The 15,660-nt window shown below is 46.0% G+C and overlaps 1 protein-coding gene across 1 annotated transcript in view; it reads left to right on the top strand.

Moving 5' to 3' along the window:
* Positions 1 to 15,660, top strand: part of DNAH14 (dynein axonemal heavy chain 14) — a 319,741-nt gene that overhangs the window by 81,252 nt on the left and 222,829 nt on the right. The window contains 5 exon segments of the mRNA XM_053909500.1: positions 30 to 127; positions 4,262 to 4,428; positions 5,147 to 5,491; positions 11,388 to 11,729; positions 14,211 to 14,580. Coding sequence (XP_053765475.1) covers positions 30 to 127; positions 4,262 to 4,428; positions 5,147 to 5,491; positions 11,388 to 11,729; positions 14,211 to 14,580 — 1,322 coding nt within the window.

Raw genomic sequence — 15,660 nt, 5'->3', positions numbered from 1 at the left:
TGAAATATGCTTTTATTTTTTTTTTTCAGGTTTTCAGAATTTGCTACAAATCTCTTCATAGTTCCCAACAGATTAGATTTTTCAAGAAAAATTCAAAATATGGTGACTGACATTGAAAAACGTATAAGTGAGTGTTTTTAAAGCGTAGCTAGATACACTGTCTCCTTTGGGAATATTCTCTCAGGCTCAGGCATCTGATGTTCACACCCAGTGGTGGAGCGCACACCACCGTCCATTGGGATCGGGAATGTGCAGTCTTTGGGATCAGTCGATGTGAATTTGGGATTATCTGAGGATGTGTGACTTCTACACGTGACTGTAGAGTGCATAAAAGACGGGAATTAGGAAAACAGTGTAAGGTTTGGGTTTTTTATATACCACAGAATTTTATAAGACTTAACTAAGTTATATCTTACTAGCATAACAGATACTGTTTCCATCTGAAACGGATTTCGATCAGTCCTTTTCTAGTTCTGTGTATCCAGTCTGACGCTACACAGCTATTACTAGCCTGGCCCCCGAACGTGTCCCTTCCTCTCGGTCTGAGTCTTAAAACATCTTAAAACAGCAGGACCCGTGGCAACTCTTGGAAGGTGTATGTTTCCTCTTGTTATTAGTCAGTTTGGGGAGGGGTATTTTGAGGTTGTCAAATATCTTTTTGTTTCCTCTGAAAATTTTACCCCCTAATTTTAGCCTTTATTAGCGGATCTTATCACCTTCGCAGATCCATTTCTTTATTCAGTTATTTTTTTTTTTTTTAATTTTTTTTTTTTTTCAACGTTTTTTATTTATTTTTGGGACAGAGAGAGACAGAGCATGAACGGGGGAGGGGCAGAGAGAGAGGGAGACACAGAATCGGAAACAGGCTCCAGGCTCCGAGCCATCAGCCCAGAGCCTGACGCGGGGCTCGAACTCACGGACGGCGAGATCGTGACCTGGCTGAAGTCAGACGCTTAACCGACTGCGCCACCCAGGCGCCCCTCAGTTATTTATGTAAATGTGGACTCACTGATCTACATTCACATTTGTATATGTTTGCATACATACGTGCATTTGTGTGCATGTAAACTTACTGGAGAAAAAAATAAAAAATTTAAACCACCCCATCATTTCAGCTGCCTGCATATAATATGTGTTTTCACATAGTTTTTGCATTTTTACCTTCATAAGCATACAAGAGTGAAACTTACATTTAAAATGGTTTGTTATCAGGGTGCTTGGGTGGCTCAGTCAGCTAAGCATCTGACTCTTGATCTCAGCTCAGGTCATGATCTTGCAGTTTTGTGAGTTCGAGCCCCGCACGGGGCCATGCACTGACGGCTCAGAGCCTGCTTGGGATTCTCTCTCTCTCTCTCTGCCCCTCCCCTGCTCGCACTCTGTCTCTCTTTCTCAAAAATCAGTATTAAAAAAAAACTTTAACAAAACATTTTATTATCACTTAGCGTTATATTGGAGGCATTTTCCTCATTGCTGCAGTCGCTCTCATAATTGTCACTTAGATGGCTAGATAATACTCCCTTACGCTAACGTGCCATAATATGTTTAACCATGCATGCAAAATTAAACGTTCTCATTCCTATACCCAGTCATGAAGTTAACGTCTGGCACACGGCTTGTGGCTTCCATGGGGTCCTTCTCAGACTGAGTCCACAGGAGCGGCACTGATGGGGCAGAAGTCTTTCTCGTACTGCTTGGTAGTTCTTCTGGGTTAAGAAAATTAACCCTTAATCTTTAATATGAGTTTTAAGAAAAATAGGTCATTTGCCTTGATTTTATGGTGATATTTTTTCCTAAGCAGAACATTATTTTTAAAGTATAACATTTGTAGAGCCTTTGGAAAAAGGCTTCAGGGCACTGTATCATAGAGACGCTTGCCCATATTATGATCACATATTATAAACAGCATTCTCCTACTTGTCTTCTAATTATGATTTCATTTTTATGTTTAAGCTTTCGATTGCTCTAAAATGTATTTGCATACACTGACTTATAACTTTTTCCCAAAGCACTAATGATGTGTCTGTCCAAGTATCATTCATTGAATAATCCATTCCTCACCCTCGCTGACTTGAAACGCCACTGTGATCATTTATTGTATTTTAGTATTTTATTTTATTTCATTTTTGGACTGTGTAACTCGTGTGCCAGTACTGTGCTGTTTTAATTATGTCACATTTTGCCCCCAGGGATTTCCTAGGTTCAGGGATATTTGTGTTAGTCTGGGGAGTATAAAGAGAGTATTACCGTTACTTAATTTGTTGCTCAGGTTGGCCTTATTTTCAGAGAACCGCTCTTTCCGAATGGGCCCTGTGCCCTTTTGTGGAGAGCACTGTAGCTTCTTCGGGCACAGGAGGCTCACACCCGTCTCGTGTTTCCTCGGGGACAGCCGCGGGACGGGCTCATTGTGGGAGTGGGGCCGCTTAGAGGCCCATCAGTGAAAAGACCTAGAAAGTAACATGGAAAGTAACAGTGTAGTTACTGACTTGTTATGCAGGTAAAATAATGTCAGAATGGCTGCTCCGCACCTGTTTGAGACGCAAATGTATCAACCAGAGTGTTGGCGGGCGGTTTTTTTTCCCCTCTGTCCTTAGAGTTTTCAGTCAAAACACTGCTCTCCAGAGTCTCCTTTGTTACCCCTCCTCTTGAGTCACTAGTAACACAGCAGGCTACATTGTCACCATCCGTATTCGTGTTGGGTTCTCCCAGCATCCTGCTTGGCGTTTTAAGACCTACTTCGTCACTCTGTGCGCCATGCAGTTTGTGGGTTTTGACAATTACATATCCGCCATCCAGGTTCCATACAAAACCACTCCATCACGCCCAGGTTCCCTGGTGCTGCCCCTTCGTGGTTGGACCCTCCACACCTCTTACCCCCAGCAACCTCGGATCTGTTTCCTGTCTTTATAGTTCTGCCTTTTCCAGAAGGTCATACAAGTGGATGCGTAGGTAGCCTTTTGGGTCCGGCTTTTTTCGCTTAGAAAGGTGCATTTCAGATTCATCCATCTTGCTGTGGGGGACAGCAGCCTTACTCCTCTTCATTGCTGAGTCATAGTCTACTGTCTGGATATACCAAAGTTTCTTTCTGCAGTCACATCTGGGTCATTTCCAGTTTGGGGCAACTATGAATAAAATTGCCGTAAACATTCACATACAGGTTTTTGGACAACGTAAGATTCCTTTTTTCTTGAGCTGATAACCAGGGGTGGGCTTGCTGGGTCATATGGTAGGTGTATGTTTAATTGTATGAGAATTATAACGTGGTTCTATCATTTTGCATTCCTGCCAACAGTGTATAAAGCTCCAGTCACTCTGTATCCTTGTCACCTCTTGGTATTGTCAGATTAAAAAAAAAAAAAAAAAAGCCATTCTGGTAGGTTGTAGTGGGTCTCATTGTGGTTGTATTTTGTTTCCCTGTTCATCTCTTCATGAGCTTATATGCATATGCTTGGATACATTTTTTGTGGTCAGATCTTTACATCTTTTGCTTATTTTCATTAGGATGTTTGTCTCTTCATTGTTGAGTTGTGAGAAGTCTTTATATGTATCGTTGATACAAGTCGTTTATGAGATACAAGATTTGCACACATTTTCTCCCAGTCTGTGCCTCATCTTTTCATTCTTTGTCACAGAGTGAACCTTCTGAACTCTGATAAAGTACGGCTCACCACTTTTTTTCTATTATGGGTTATGTTTTGTTACCTACAAACTCTTTGTCTAACTCACAGCCATACAGATTTTTCCTGTATTTCCTCTTGGAATATTAATAAAGTTGTGCTTTATATTTAGGTATACGGCTTATCTTGAGTTAATTTTTGCATAGTGTGTGAAGTGTAGGTTAAAGTTTTGTGTTTGTTGGTTGGTTGGTTTTTGCCCATGGACGCCCGGTTTTTCAGCTTGTCTGTGAAAGCACTGGCGGTGAAGCTTTGTCTCCCGTTCATCCCCTCACTGTGCTGGTCTAATGCTCTCCACGTGGCATCACATAGCATGGGCATTCCAACTATTTCTTAATGACTTTCCTTAGCTTCTGTTTAATTATGCCTCGCCCCAACACCACCCAGTACCTGCGAGTGGTTCTGTTGTTTCCATAATATTAAATCCAGACTTTTACACTGTCTTAAATTCCGTTTATCGGTATAGAATACTGCTTAGCCCTCATAATAAATTAGCTTCAGTCCAGTGGTTTCAGATGTCATGGATAATTTTAAGGTGTTGTTTTCAGTGGGACATGAGAAAATATTAACTTTCGAATTATGTATTTCAGCCAAGGTTGTTCCTCTTTGCCAAGATCCCCGCCTGTCTGTCTTTACTGAATCGGTTTTAATTGTGAATTTACCTAACAAGACTGAAAGTGGCATTGCCTGTAAGAAGACAACCAGATGGCCAGATTGTCAGGTTCTTTTTGAAATGGATCCTACCTACCAAAACAAAGTGAGTTTAAGAACGATTTGTCTTAGGAAATACTGGGCTGATTCTTAGATTAAAGGGATTTATTGAAAAATTTGAGTATCCTAACTTAGGACAATTGAAATGCCATTTCCATCTTCTCTCCCGTCTGTCCCACTCATGTGCTTTCAGCTCGGTTCTTCTCCTTTGTTCTTTTCCAACTTCCCCTCCGAAAATGAGCTTTCTGTTTTATGGTTCCAGCATGATATTGACTTCCAGTCGTTGACCTGCATTGGCCCCTACATTCCCATTGCCACCTGGCTGGGTATTTTTGTTCAGATTTACAGGAGAATCTAATTGTCTTCACTTGGGTCAGATGACTCCTCGTCCAATAGCTGTGTCTTGGGGGAGTTCACACGGTACATAGAGGTGCCCTGGTGCAGGGCTGTGCACAGTGTCTATTCTGAAGTGGGATGTCAAGCGAGGGAATGAGGGATTGGTGTTTCTAGGCCACGGCTCAAGACAACATGCTGACGATAAAGACAAATGGCTTGGTAGGCCTTTTCAGAAACACCACATATTTAAAAGGCTATCTTAATTTCTTAAAGTCTTATGTTTCCAACATAGTTCTTTAGTGTAGGTTCCCAACAAAATGAACTCCACAAAAAACTATGGTTTTAAATAGTTTAATAGAACTATTAGCCCCTTAGAGCATAAGTTTTTTACTCTTAAAATTCTGACTTTTTGACATTTTTATTTACAGATTGCCAGTCTCCTGACCGTTATTGGTAACTCAATGGGCCTGGTTAGTGCTTACAGCTGCCAGTTTAGAAAATACTGTACCATCGTACAGAGTGCCAAAGTCATGAGTATGAAAATGTCCTCTATGGAAGAATTAACTCCAACACAGTTTAAAACTATACTAGCTAAATTCAGAAAGTATCTGAAACACATTGTCAACATGGTCATTGAGAAACACATTGGTATTTTCAAAGTTACAAGTCTCGATTATCAGTCAGAATGCTTACCATATGTTGAGAATATCATACGTCTGAGTCACGACCTCCTGCGATCTGTAATTGAAAACAAGAGCACAAATCTATTAGAAGTAAGTGTTTTTGGAAATGCCTCTTGCGTGAGAGTCTTTACGATTATCAGGTTATAATTTTAAAAGACGTACTTCGGAAACATACTTGATGAGTGTTATCCTCAGAAATGTGATACGTATTACATTTGTTTGGGTCTTTGATCAGATGTCATTTCCTCAAAGAAACCTCCTCCACCATCTCCAAAATTGCACCCCACGTTTTCCCTTTTTTCCCTGCTGGGAATCGTTGCAAGATTATAAATGTGAAAACGACATGATACCACTTTCATTTCTGCAGGGACCACTCTGGCTGCAGCGTAAAGAATGGATTCAGGTGGGATGAGACGGGAGGAGAGTGGTTTCTGGACCCTAGGGGAGAGGTGATGAGCGCTCGGACAAGGGCAGTAGCAGTGTGGAGTCTGGGGAGCAGAGGGAGTTGAGATCTGTTTCAGAGAGAGAATCGACAGGTTCAGCGATTGGCAGAATGTGGGAATAGGAGAAAGTCAGGAATTAATGACACTTGCAGCGTGTTGGTTAGGCAGCGGGGTGGGCCGTGGGGCGCAGGAGAGGGAGCACCGTGCTTGCTTCACGGTGCCGTCCTCAGGGAGAGATGTGCACGTGTGCACGTCCGGCCAGCAGGAGGGAGTCGGTACGGGAGCGCACATTTAGCGACCGGCATCCAAGTGGTCCTAGAGGTCGTCAGAGTGAATGGGAATGCCCCGGTTATGTGTGTGGTGACGATGAAAAAGAGCCCCCAGAACGTCAATATTTAGGAGGTTGTTAGAGGAAGGGGAGCCTGCAGGGTGACCGGAGACCTGGGGAAGCGAGGGAGTGTCCGCAGAAGGAGGGAGCGTTTAGTAGTTGTTAAATCCGTGAAGGGTGAAGAGGATCGCAAGTGTCCGTTAGACCAGAGGCACTGTGTGCTGTGTACGTTGGGGTTCCCGTCATCTTTACAACCACAGCAACCCTGAGACACATGGGAAGTCACTTCTGGCTCACTCGGGACCGAATTCCCCCAACAAGGATCCGAAAGCCCAAAAAAGGCTATTAAACGACGGGTTTCTCTGTCTCGTGCGAAAACAAGTCTGGGTGCCGGTCGCCCAGGCTGGTCCGATGGCCGCACGTGGCCAGGAGCCCGGCGTCTTGGCTCTTTCCGCTCGGCTCCCGTGGTGGGGACTGCTCCACTCGCGCCGCGCCCTCACTTAGGCAGAAATTCGGGGAAGCGGCAGCGTGGTGCATGTGACTGCACGTCCCCGTGCCGCCTCCGCCCCCGGCTGCAGAGGGACCTGGCCCAGTGGGCGCGTCTCAGGCTCCTCTTCTGTGGCGGCGGAGGGAGGCAGGCCAGAGAGGGGTGGCTTGAGCGTCAGGTCTGCCAGTTCACGGCGTCTGCGCACTCGACGCCTTGGCTGTCCGCACCCTTCTTCCCGTGTATCGAGATTTAGGGGGCACAATAAATGTGCCGGCTGGGTACTGAGCCAACTGAGAAGTAAGACAAGGTAAGGCAAAGGGAGATGAAAATAGTTCCTTTGTTGTTAACTGATAAGGTGGACCTTGGGGAAGATGACTTCTATTTATTTAAAATTAGCCCTCCCCAAACTGAAGGTCAGAATGAGGGAGAGACTCAGCCCTCTCGGCACCGGCTGCCCTAGAAACTTTGGCCAGCCCCTGGCCTTGTCCAGCAGTGAGCAGAGGGGAGCACACGGCCTTTGTGGGGCAGGCTGGCTGGCTGAGAAGAGGTACCTGTGCTGAGCCTGGCGCTCCCTGCCCCCACACTCCGCGTCGCGGGAGTAGTCACTCGGCTTCCCCGGGACGTGGGTGCGAAGCGGTGGGACACCAGGGGGCTAGGCGAGCGGGGCTCCCTCCTCGTGGACACCTGAGAGGTAGGGGTGAGTGTGGGCCCCGCGCCACGTCCGGCCCTCCTTATCGAGTGCAACCTGGCCGCTTAGTGTTCTGGTGATCCGTAAATAAAGACCAGGCTGCAGCCCCCCTGGCCCGGTGTAAGATGGTGAAGGGACAGGGTAACTGTAATTAAAACTTCCCTGCTATAAAAAAAGAAAATGGAGAAGTAGCTATCTTAAGTGGTCTGCAGCTAATACCGAATCTTGGTGGACAGAAGGGACAAGAATTTGCTTCTCGGTAGACTAATTTCTGTGCTGAGTCAGTCTGGCAGCCTTCCTCTCAGATCTCGGGGGAAATCTCCGTCTCTTGTCCCCTGCGGCCCCGCTTGTGCCCGTAGGATGACTCTCCGGGTGTATCATTCTGCGTGACCAGCCCCATCCGAGCCGGGCATTGGTGAGGTTGTGCTTGCTGGGCACTGAACAAGTACGGCAAGGGCATGAGTTTGAACACCTGGGTGGGCCTTAGTAAGCATCACTGATGACTATTAGGCTTGGACTTTCTTCCTTAAATACTTTTTCCCTATCTGCTTCTGGTTAATTGCATACAAGTCCAGGTGTGATTTTTAAGCCTGAGACCTTTTTATATTTAGCTGCTGTCTGTGCTGCACACTTCCCCATCCCCCCTAAAGGTACGGTTCTGTGTGTGGCGCTGTTTGGAACGTGGACTTGGGGGGAAAGTTACACCCTTACTAGTCCGCCGGCGAGCTTTCTGCCCGTCCTGTCGTCCCACCTTCGGTGAGGGTGCTCGGTTGAGGCAGGGCTCTAGTCACCTCTCCTGCTAAGGCCACCACTGAAGCCGCCTCTCATTGAGAGCTCAGAAGTGGTTAGCTGTCTCAACTTCTACGGCCTTTGACTTCAAGAATCCTCAAGTCGACTCTGTGCAGGAGGCAGAGGAAGATTTTCTTACCAGAGCTGCGGTTCCCTCAGTCTCTGCCCAGCTTCGTGTGGCGTGAGGTCACCTCCCGGGGTTTCACTGAAAGTAACAGAAGAGACAGCACGCGATACCAAGTTTTCCTACTATTCGCCCGAAGCTGTGGCTTTGGTCAGCACACGGGATCAGCCCCAAGCAAGAGCAGGCACCATCGTGACCACCATTTTGCCACCGCCTGTAACAAACGCGGCTTCCCAAAAGAAGACGGTCGTCAGATTCAAGTGTTCCCAGCGTCGCCGTCCTCAGGGAAGTCACATCCACAGGGAGGTCCCACCGCACTCCCGTTTCAACGGCTACAATCGAAAAGGCCGACAATAGCACGTTCTGAGGAGGACGTGGAGGGACCAGAGCTTCCAGCCGTTGTTGGTGAGAACGAAGCAGGTGCAGCCCCTCGGAAAACTGGCCCTTTCTTATAAGGGGACGTGTTTACCGAACAGGAATAAAAACAGGTCCACACAAAGAGTTTGACTCAAATACTCGCAGAAGCCTCGCCCACAAGTACCACACCACAGCCTGTAGTGAATCCAGATTCCCCGCAAGACGTGAGCAGAGAAAAGGCGGCACGTCCGTGCGTGGGCGTAGCATTCACTGGGGAAAAGGAGCTTAACTCCCCCTATGTGCGATTTGGATGAATCTCAAAAATACGTTGACCGAAAGAAGCCAGACACAAAGGAGTGCCTGCTGGACGACTCCGTGTGTATGTCACGTGACAAGTCCGAGATTACCCGTGGTGACGGCAACCAGAGGTGGCTGTGTGAGGCCAGGGGCAGGAGAAGATTGGGATGGGGCCCGAGGGGTCTCAGGGCAGTGAAAGCTTTCTATGTTTTGATTATGGAGGTAACTACACAGGTGCATAACTGTGTTAAAACTCACCCTAACGTTCAGTTAGCATCTTTTATATGTAAATTTTGCTTCACCTGATTTTTGTAAAAAAAATCTTGGCCTTTCCATTTCCTATGTGGAAGACCTTAGTTAATATCCTTATTCTCACCCTACCTCAGTTTCTTTATCTGTAAGTTGGGGATAATATTAGCCACTCACCTGGAGAGGTTGTAGGAGTGAAATCAGGTACCGATCGTAAAGCTCTCAAACGCTTCCGGAACACAACCCTAAGACACACGTGAGTCTCCGCAAACCGCATCTCTGCGGCTGGAAGAATCAGGGTTTTTTGTTCCAGAAAACTCTCTGAGTTGTAATTGGTTTAGGAACCTGTTCTGAAAGTTCTCTGTGTTCATCCTCTCTCTGGCTCCTGCATGCTCCCTGGTGTGTTTTTATTATTTATTTCCTGAGGCTTCGGGTAGCTTCCCTTGATGTGGTTAAAGCAGTTCCCCTATCTGGATGAGAGTTGCTAATCTGACACGAGTAATTTTTATCAGAAATGAATTTTATTAAATGCTTATTCTGCGTCTATTGACATAATCATGCAGGGTTTTTTCTTTAAGCCTTTAACGTGGTTGTTACATTAATTGACTTTCTTAGGTCGCTCTTGCCTCCAGACTGCCTTAGCGGCCAGCATGCACGTGCACATACATGAACTTTATATTTTTTTAAAATTTTTTAATGTTTATTTACTTTTGAAGGAGAGGGAGACCGAGCATGAGTGGGGCAGGGGCAGAGAGAGAGGGAGACAGAGAATCTGAAGCAGGCTCCAGGCTGCAGCCCAACGTGGGGCTTGAACTCACAAACTGTGAGATCATGACCTGAGCTGAAGTTGGACACTCAACTGACTGAGCCACCCAGGCTCCCCTATAGGCATTGTTTTTAAGACTTTTGCATCTATTCCCATAAGTGAAATTTTTCTGTGACTTTCTTTTACCATCCTTATCAAGGTCTTTGATATCGGTGTCCTACTAGTGACATAAAGGAAGCTTAGGTATATTCCACCTTTTCCTGCCCCCTCTTGCGCAAAATTGGAATTATCTGTTTTCTTTGTGATACAAATCTGCATTTTAAAATGTTTCTTTTCTCTGGCATTTAAATGGGATTTGTGGGTAAAGTCAAGATAGCTGTGTTTACTTGGTCTTTTGAACATTGTCAGTCAAATGTGGAAGTTTTATCCTCAGAACTATAGGTGAAGACTCCAAGTTTATCAAGGTAAAGCTACTTGCTCAGGGTCACACAGGAAGTGCTGGAGCTGGGATTCAGACGCAAGCCTCTCTGTAAAGCCTGCTCATGTGAACTGCTGGTGGGTTAACAGTGGTGATCTCTGAGTGATGGCGTAACAGGGACTTTCTCTTTTAAAAGCTTTTTTGTATCGCGTGTTTTGTACGAACATCTATTTGACGATCAAAGAGAATATAGTGCTTGAAAAATTAGACACGTACAGTCAATTAATTCAAGCCTGTGAAGTTGAAAATGGAAATGACATTGCTTCCAAAATCACGCATGAGTATTCATTAAGAGCCTGGAAATCGGAGACAAAAATAAAAATCGTAATGTGAGTATAGAAATGCAATTATTTTGAAGATTTCATGGAATGATATAAATACACTTAGGAGAAGTATTGATGTTATGCATATAATTATAATGAATACTTACAATGGATAAAAATAGGATTTGGAATCATGTCTGGGTGAATCATAGCCCTGTAACTCACTACATCTTTGCCTGTAGTGAGGTCAAAATTGAATCCCTCTGAGACTCATTTCCTCCTGCATAAACTGGAGAAGATAACACCGAATGAACCAACACGCGATCAGAGCAAAGCGGGATCACGTATATATAGAGCTGGAATGTACACGCTCCAAACATGGCGGCAATTCCGCATCATCCACATGGTAGCCACACCCTTCCCATCGTTGTTGCGTTCATTTCTTAGGGACAAAATTATTCACGATATTACTTCCTTTGTATCTTCGCGTTCATTTTATATGCAGGTACCTACACGTTCCCTCTATTAACAATAGAGAGGATTTGAGCGTGTTGATGCTCCAGTGTTTAAACACTGTCTAGAATAATGTCTGGACGATGTCTTCATTTTCTTGTGAAATTATAATTCTGTAAGGTAGTGACAGATGCTAAGAGTAATCAGTCTTCTAAAACAGTGAACATTCCTCCTGTAATGACAATTGATGTGTTAATGATCCAGGTTGTGGAGACCTCACTGAGGAAGATGGAGTGCGATCCCACTGAAATTGAAGAATTTGTGGAACATTTTGCTTTTTTGGAGGGGATTTCCTCAAAGTTGTCTGTGTTAGAGAAAGAACACTCCATCGTTGCTCAGCTGCATTCTGTTGTAAGGTATTACCAGGTCCAGATTTCAGGAGAGCAAATTGCCATCTATAAAATTCTTCTTGTCAAGTTTGGGCAACTAAAAACCTCCATGAAGTTAAGGGAGATGAATAAAGACGCCGCTGTTGCTAAATTCAGAGACAATCTGGAAGCTCACATCACGGGTCTGCGAGTTGACGTCAGCAACTTGAAGACCAAGGTCAGTGTGTGTTTTTCATCAAAAATCAGCTGGTTCTTAGTTTCCCGTAGGCCTAATAAGCATAGCGGCACTTGCTGCCTACAGAATCTTAGGTAAATAGTTTAATCCAAGTGTTCCTCACCTAGACTCCGCAGACAGCACGTTGGTGACTTGTGAACCTCAATGGGAGGAAAAATTGCATGTCTGTTTTCACGAACCTGTAACTGACATTTAGCATCGTCTTCGGTGATGAACGCATGCAGACCACGAACAACAGCACAGTGGTGACTTTTTCCGTAGGATTCATCGTTCTGCCACAGGAGGCCCCTGGCCCAAAGAGCTAGACCCGTGAAGTCTCTCTGGGCCTTATTCCAGGCCGGCGGTAACGAGTGCTACAACTTGAGTCACTTCAGAGGAGCAAAGTGTACGATAAACACCCTCCCCGAGTGTCAGAGATGCTGTGTGCCGAGTGCTTTACGCCTGTACCTGCCTGCAAATAACAGTGAGATTTAAGGAGGTCTAGTAGCTTGCTGAAGGTCACACAGCAAGTCAGAGCCAGGCTCCAGAGACCGTGCTTGTGTGCACCTCTCTGCCCTCAGCACCACCCCAAGTTGTGAGTCCCATACGGACTGTGCCTCGGGCACAGTGTCATTCAGTGAGATTATGCCTGTTCAGTTTCTCCACCGACACGGGCGATCTGTACTGTTTCACACAGACACAGGAAGGTGAAACACGTTCCTCATGAAGGTGCTTGGTGCACACATCCCACCTGCGGTCTTTCAGATATGACTGAGGGGCTCTTGGGGGCTCAGGTGGGCGACCGACTTTAACTTCGGCTCAGGTCCTGATCTCCGGGCTCGTGAGTTGGAGCCCCGCATCGGGCTCTGGGCTGACAGTGTGGAGCCTGCTTGCGATTCTCTCTCTCCTTCTCTGTCCCTTCCCCTGTGCACTTATTTTAAATAAACAGTACTCGAAAGTTACAGGCCCTTACACAAGTGTCCGGTTTACACAATTCACATTTGTTAAAGTGTGCAAGGTGGGACACCCGACTGAGACCGGGGCCTGTGTTGCAGGTCGTCTGCACCAGTGAGCAGAGCTGAGCTGAGCAGGTACCGACCTGTCTCCACCAGACACCCGGGGTGGGGCCTCCTTACCGCCTTCTGACTTGACCTGTAACGTTTCACATGATTTATGTGCCCGAGGGCTGAGGTCCTTCTGTGAAGATCTCAGTTGGAAAAGGTAGCAGATGGGGCTGCAGAAACCGACCGCCTGTGGGCCAGGAAGACCCTTTCTCCAGCTGCCTCTCCCGGAGGTTCCTCATTGACAAACACAGACGAATGTTCACAAATGGAAAAGTATGGGAGACGCCTAAGGAAAACTTTACTATATACACATGACACGGGCATCCCTCTTACAGAGTACATACTAAGCTCTATCCATTATCACCAATACCGTTTAGTAGTTTTATACAGCGTATCACGTTATGATTGTTCTCAACGTTTACTGGGTGACCACACTGCATATGACACAACGTCACACACAATTCCATTCTACATTTTCTGTACAAGATTCCATGAGGTGTTCAGAAATAAGTGGATGAAACTGTCCATCTTGAGAAGCTGATAATTTAAGAAGTAATAAATCAGGGAAGACCTTTACTTCTATCTTTGTTTGGAGGTCAGTGTTGCAAATGCCCACAATTTCATGTGCGGTAGTCAAACCCAAATACAAGGCAGCGTGTGACAAGCGCCCTGAAAATAGTACAAAGTTACAGAGTTATGGGGTGCCTGGCCATCTCAGTTGGGTCGTGAGTTCAGGCCCCGCATTGGGTGTAGAGATTACTTAAAAAAAATAAAATCTTTTTAAATTTTGTGTAATGTGTATTTTTGAGAGAGAGCAGAGAGGGACAGAGAGAGAGGGGGACACAGAATGCGAAGCAGGCTCTAAGCTCTGAGCTGTCAGCGCAGAGCCCAATGAGGGGCTCAAACTCACGAACTGTGAGATCATGACCTGAGCCGAAGTTGGATCCCCAACTGACTGAGCCACCCGGGTGCCCCTAAAAAAATAACATCTTAAAACAAAAAATTGTACAAATTTAAATAGAATCAGAAAAAGGAAATGACTTCAGGAGCCAGCCATACCCTGAAACTGCCACTTACCATTTGATGATGGGACAATTATTGATAACTAGAACTTCCCTGAAAAATTACGAAAAATGTTAACTCCTCTCAGGATTGTTGTCCGGATTTAGTAAGTAAGGTAATGTGTTACTTAAAGTTCCACAGTGCCCGAGAGAGGGAAGGAACACGACAAATTATTGCTACGATGGTAATAATAATTAAAAGTCCTCCTGATAGACACAAACAATTATAAATTAAGGACAGTCCTTGCAGATGATGACTGTTTATTAAAACTTAGGTCACATGCTAACCTGCTGTCAGTAAAACACGTTGGGGTCCTGAACGTTATGATCTCTTAGAATGTCTTCCTGCCGTGTTTCAGATCAGAACTCCTGTTCTGCTGTGTGCCGAGACTGGTGTGGCCAGCGCCATGGAGATGATGCGGACGCTCACGGAGGAAGCCGCGGGTCTGGCTCACAAAGCTAGAACCTACTCCAGCTTCCAGCACTGCTTTGACGACGCCGAGTCCCACATGCACTCCCTGAACATGGAGGACGTCGCGCAGATCGTCCGTGCGGAGATCGCGGACATCGAGTATGACCTGACCTTGAGGAAGACACTGTGGGCTGCACAGGAGGAATGGAGAACGCTCCTTAGGGAGTGGAGGAACAGACCTCTCCACAGTGTCGACACAGAATCCATGCAGAGAAACGTTTCAAGATGGATGCATGTGATCTCCGTGCTAGAGAAAGGTAACAGCATCTATTTCAAGCTTTCCCACCTAGAATTACGCACACCGCATGGCCTCTGGGTCAGGAAGATCACTGTTCTTGACCTTAACCTCTTTGCCTATTCCCAAGGCCTGGCCATTAGTGGCTGGAGAGGCAGCACAGGAGCGTAGGGGCCGGAATCGTTTCCTGAAGAAGAGAAAGATTGAAATTTGGTGGGAAAAAAATTTTTTTGAGTAATAACAATTTTGTGTATTCTTTAGAAGCCATTTCCCTAGGCCAGACCGCAGCCGCTTCACCACGATCGCGGCTTTGATGACAGAGGCCCACCCGTACGCGGAGGGTTCACCCAGATGCTCACTGTTTTCGCCCACAGCTTCCCTTGGCCAGTGGGAGAAATAGCTAAAAAGTCCCTTTGAGAGGTTTCCCTTCTGCGAATCCTCAAATTTGAAATCTTGCCGACACTGATGTTCCTGTTCCAGCGATTCTGTGAGACCTGTCCTCTCCGCAAGGCGAGTGTCTCACCCGCCTGGCAAGGGAGCATCTTTGCTCTTGATGCTCCTCCCTTACCCTCAGGACGCTGCAGACTGCAACCTCCTCGCCAGAAAAATACTTGACCTTGCTCGGGTTTGAATTCTACGAGAAATAATAACAATATCACGAAACATTTAGAAAAGAGGAAAGCCGGGGACAGATCATCCGTAGTGTCACTGCTGGGACGTGACGCTCATTCTGCGAATCCTCTCCCGGCGCCTTGTCCCTTCTCTGCCCCAGCGAACGGTGTGTGAAGTAGCAGATAGACACTGCTTCTCTTATCCACAGTTTCCCAGAAAAATCTTGCTCTTTTCCAAAATGTAGCCTTAGAGAAGCCAAAGCTATTCTCTTTTCCTTTAGGTCTCTAGAAACATTTTATCATTCAGCATGGCTTTATAAAAGAAGCCCCATCTGGACAGATTGGATATTCAAGCATATAGGTGTAGTTTTTGGGTTTTCTGAGTCCCCGTCTTTGGCTAGGCCTCTGTCTCCTGTCTTTTTCTTTTAGGAGGTTTGAACCTTCAGCGGCAGAGGTTTTGAGTCCCGTCTGGCAAGGTTTGCCAGGGCTAG

The sequence above is a fragment of the Panthera pardus genome, unplaced genomic scaffold (genome assembly GCF_024362965.1).
Source record: "Panthera pardus isolate Hobbes unplaced genomic scaffold, ASM2436296v1 HiC_scaffold_21, whole genome shotgun sequence".
In the NCBI taxonomy this organism is placed as follows: Eukaryota; Metazoa; Chordata; class Mammalia; order Carnivora; family Felidae; genus Panthera; species Panthera pardus.
Note: the sequence above shows the minus strand (reverse complement) of the source record. Positions and strands in the feature narration are given on the sequence as shown.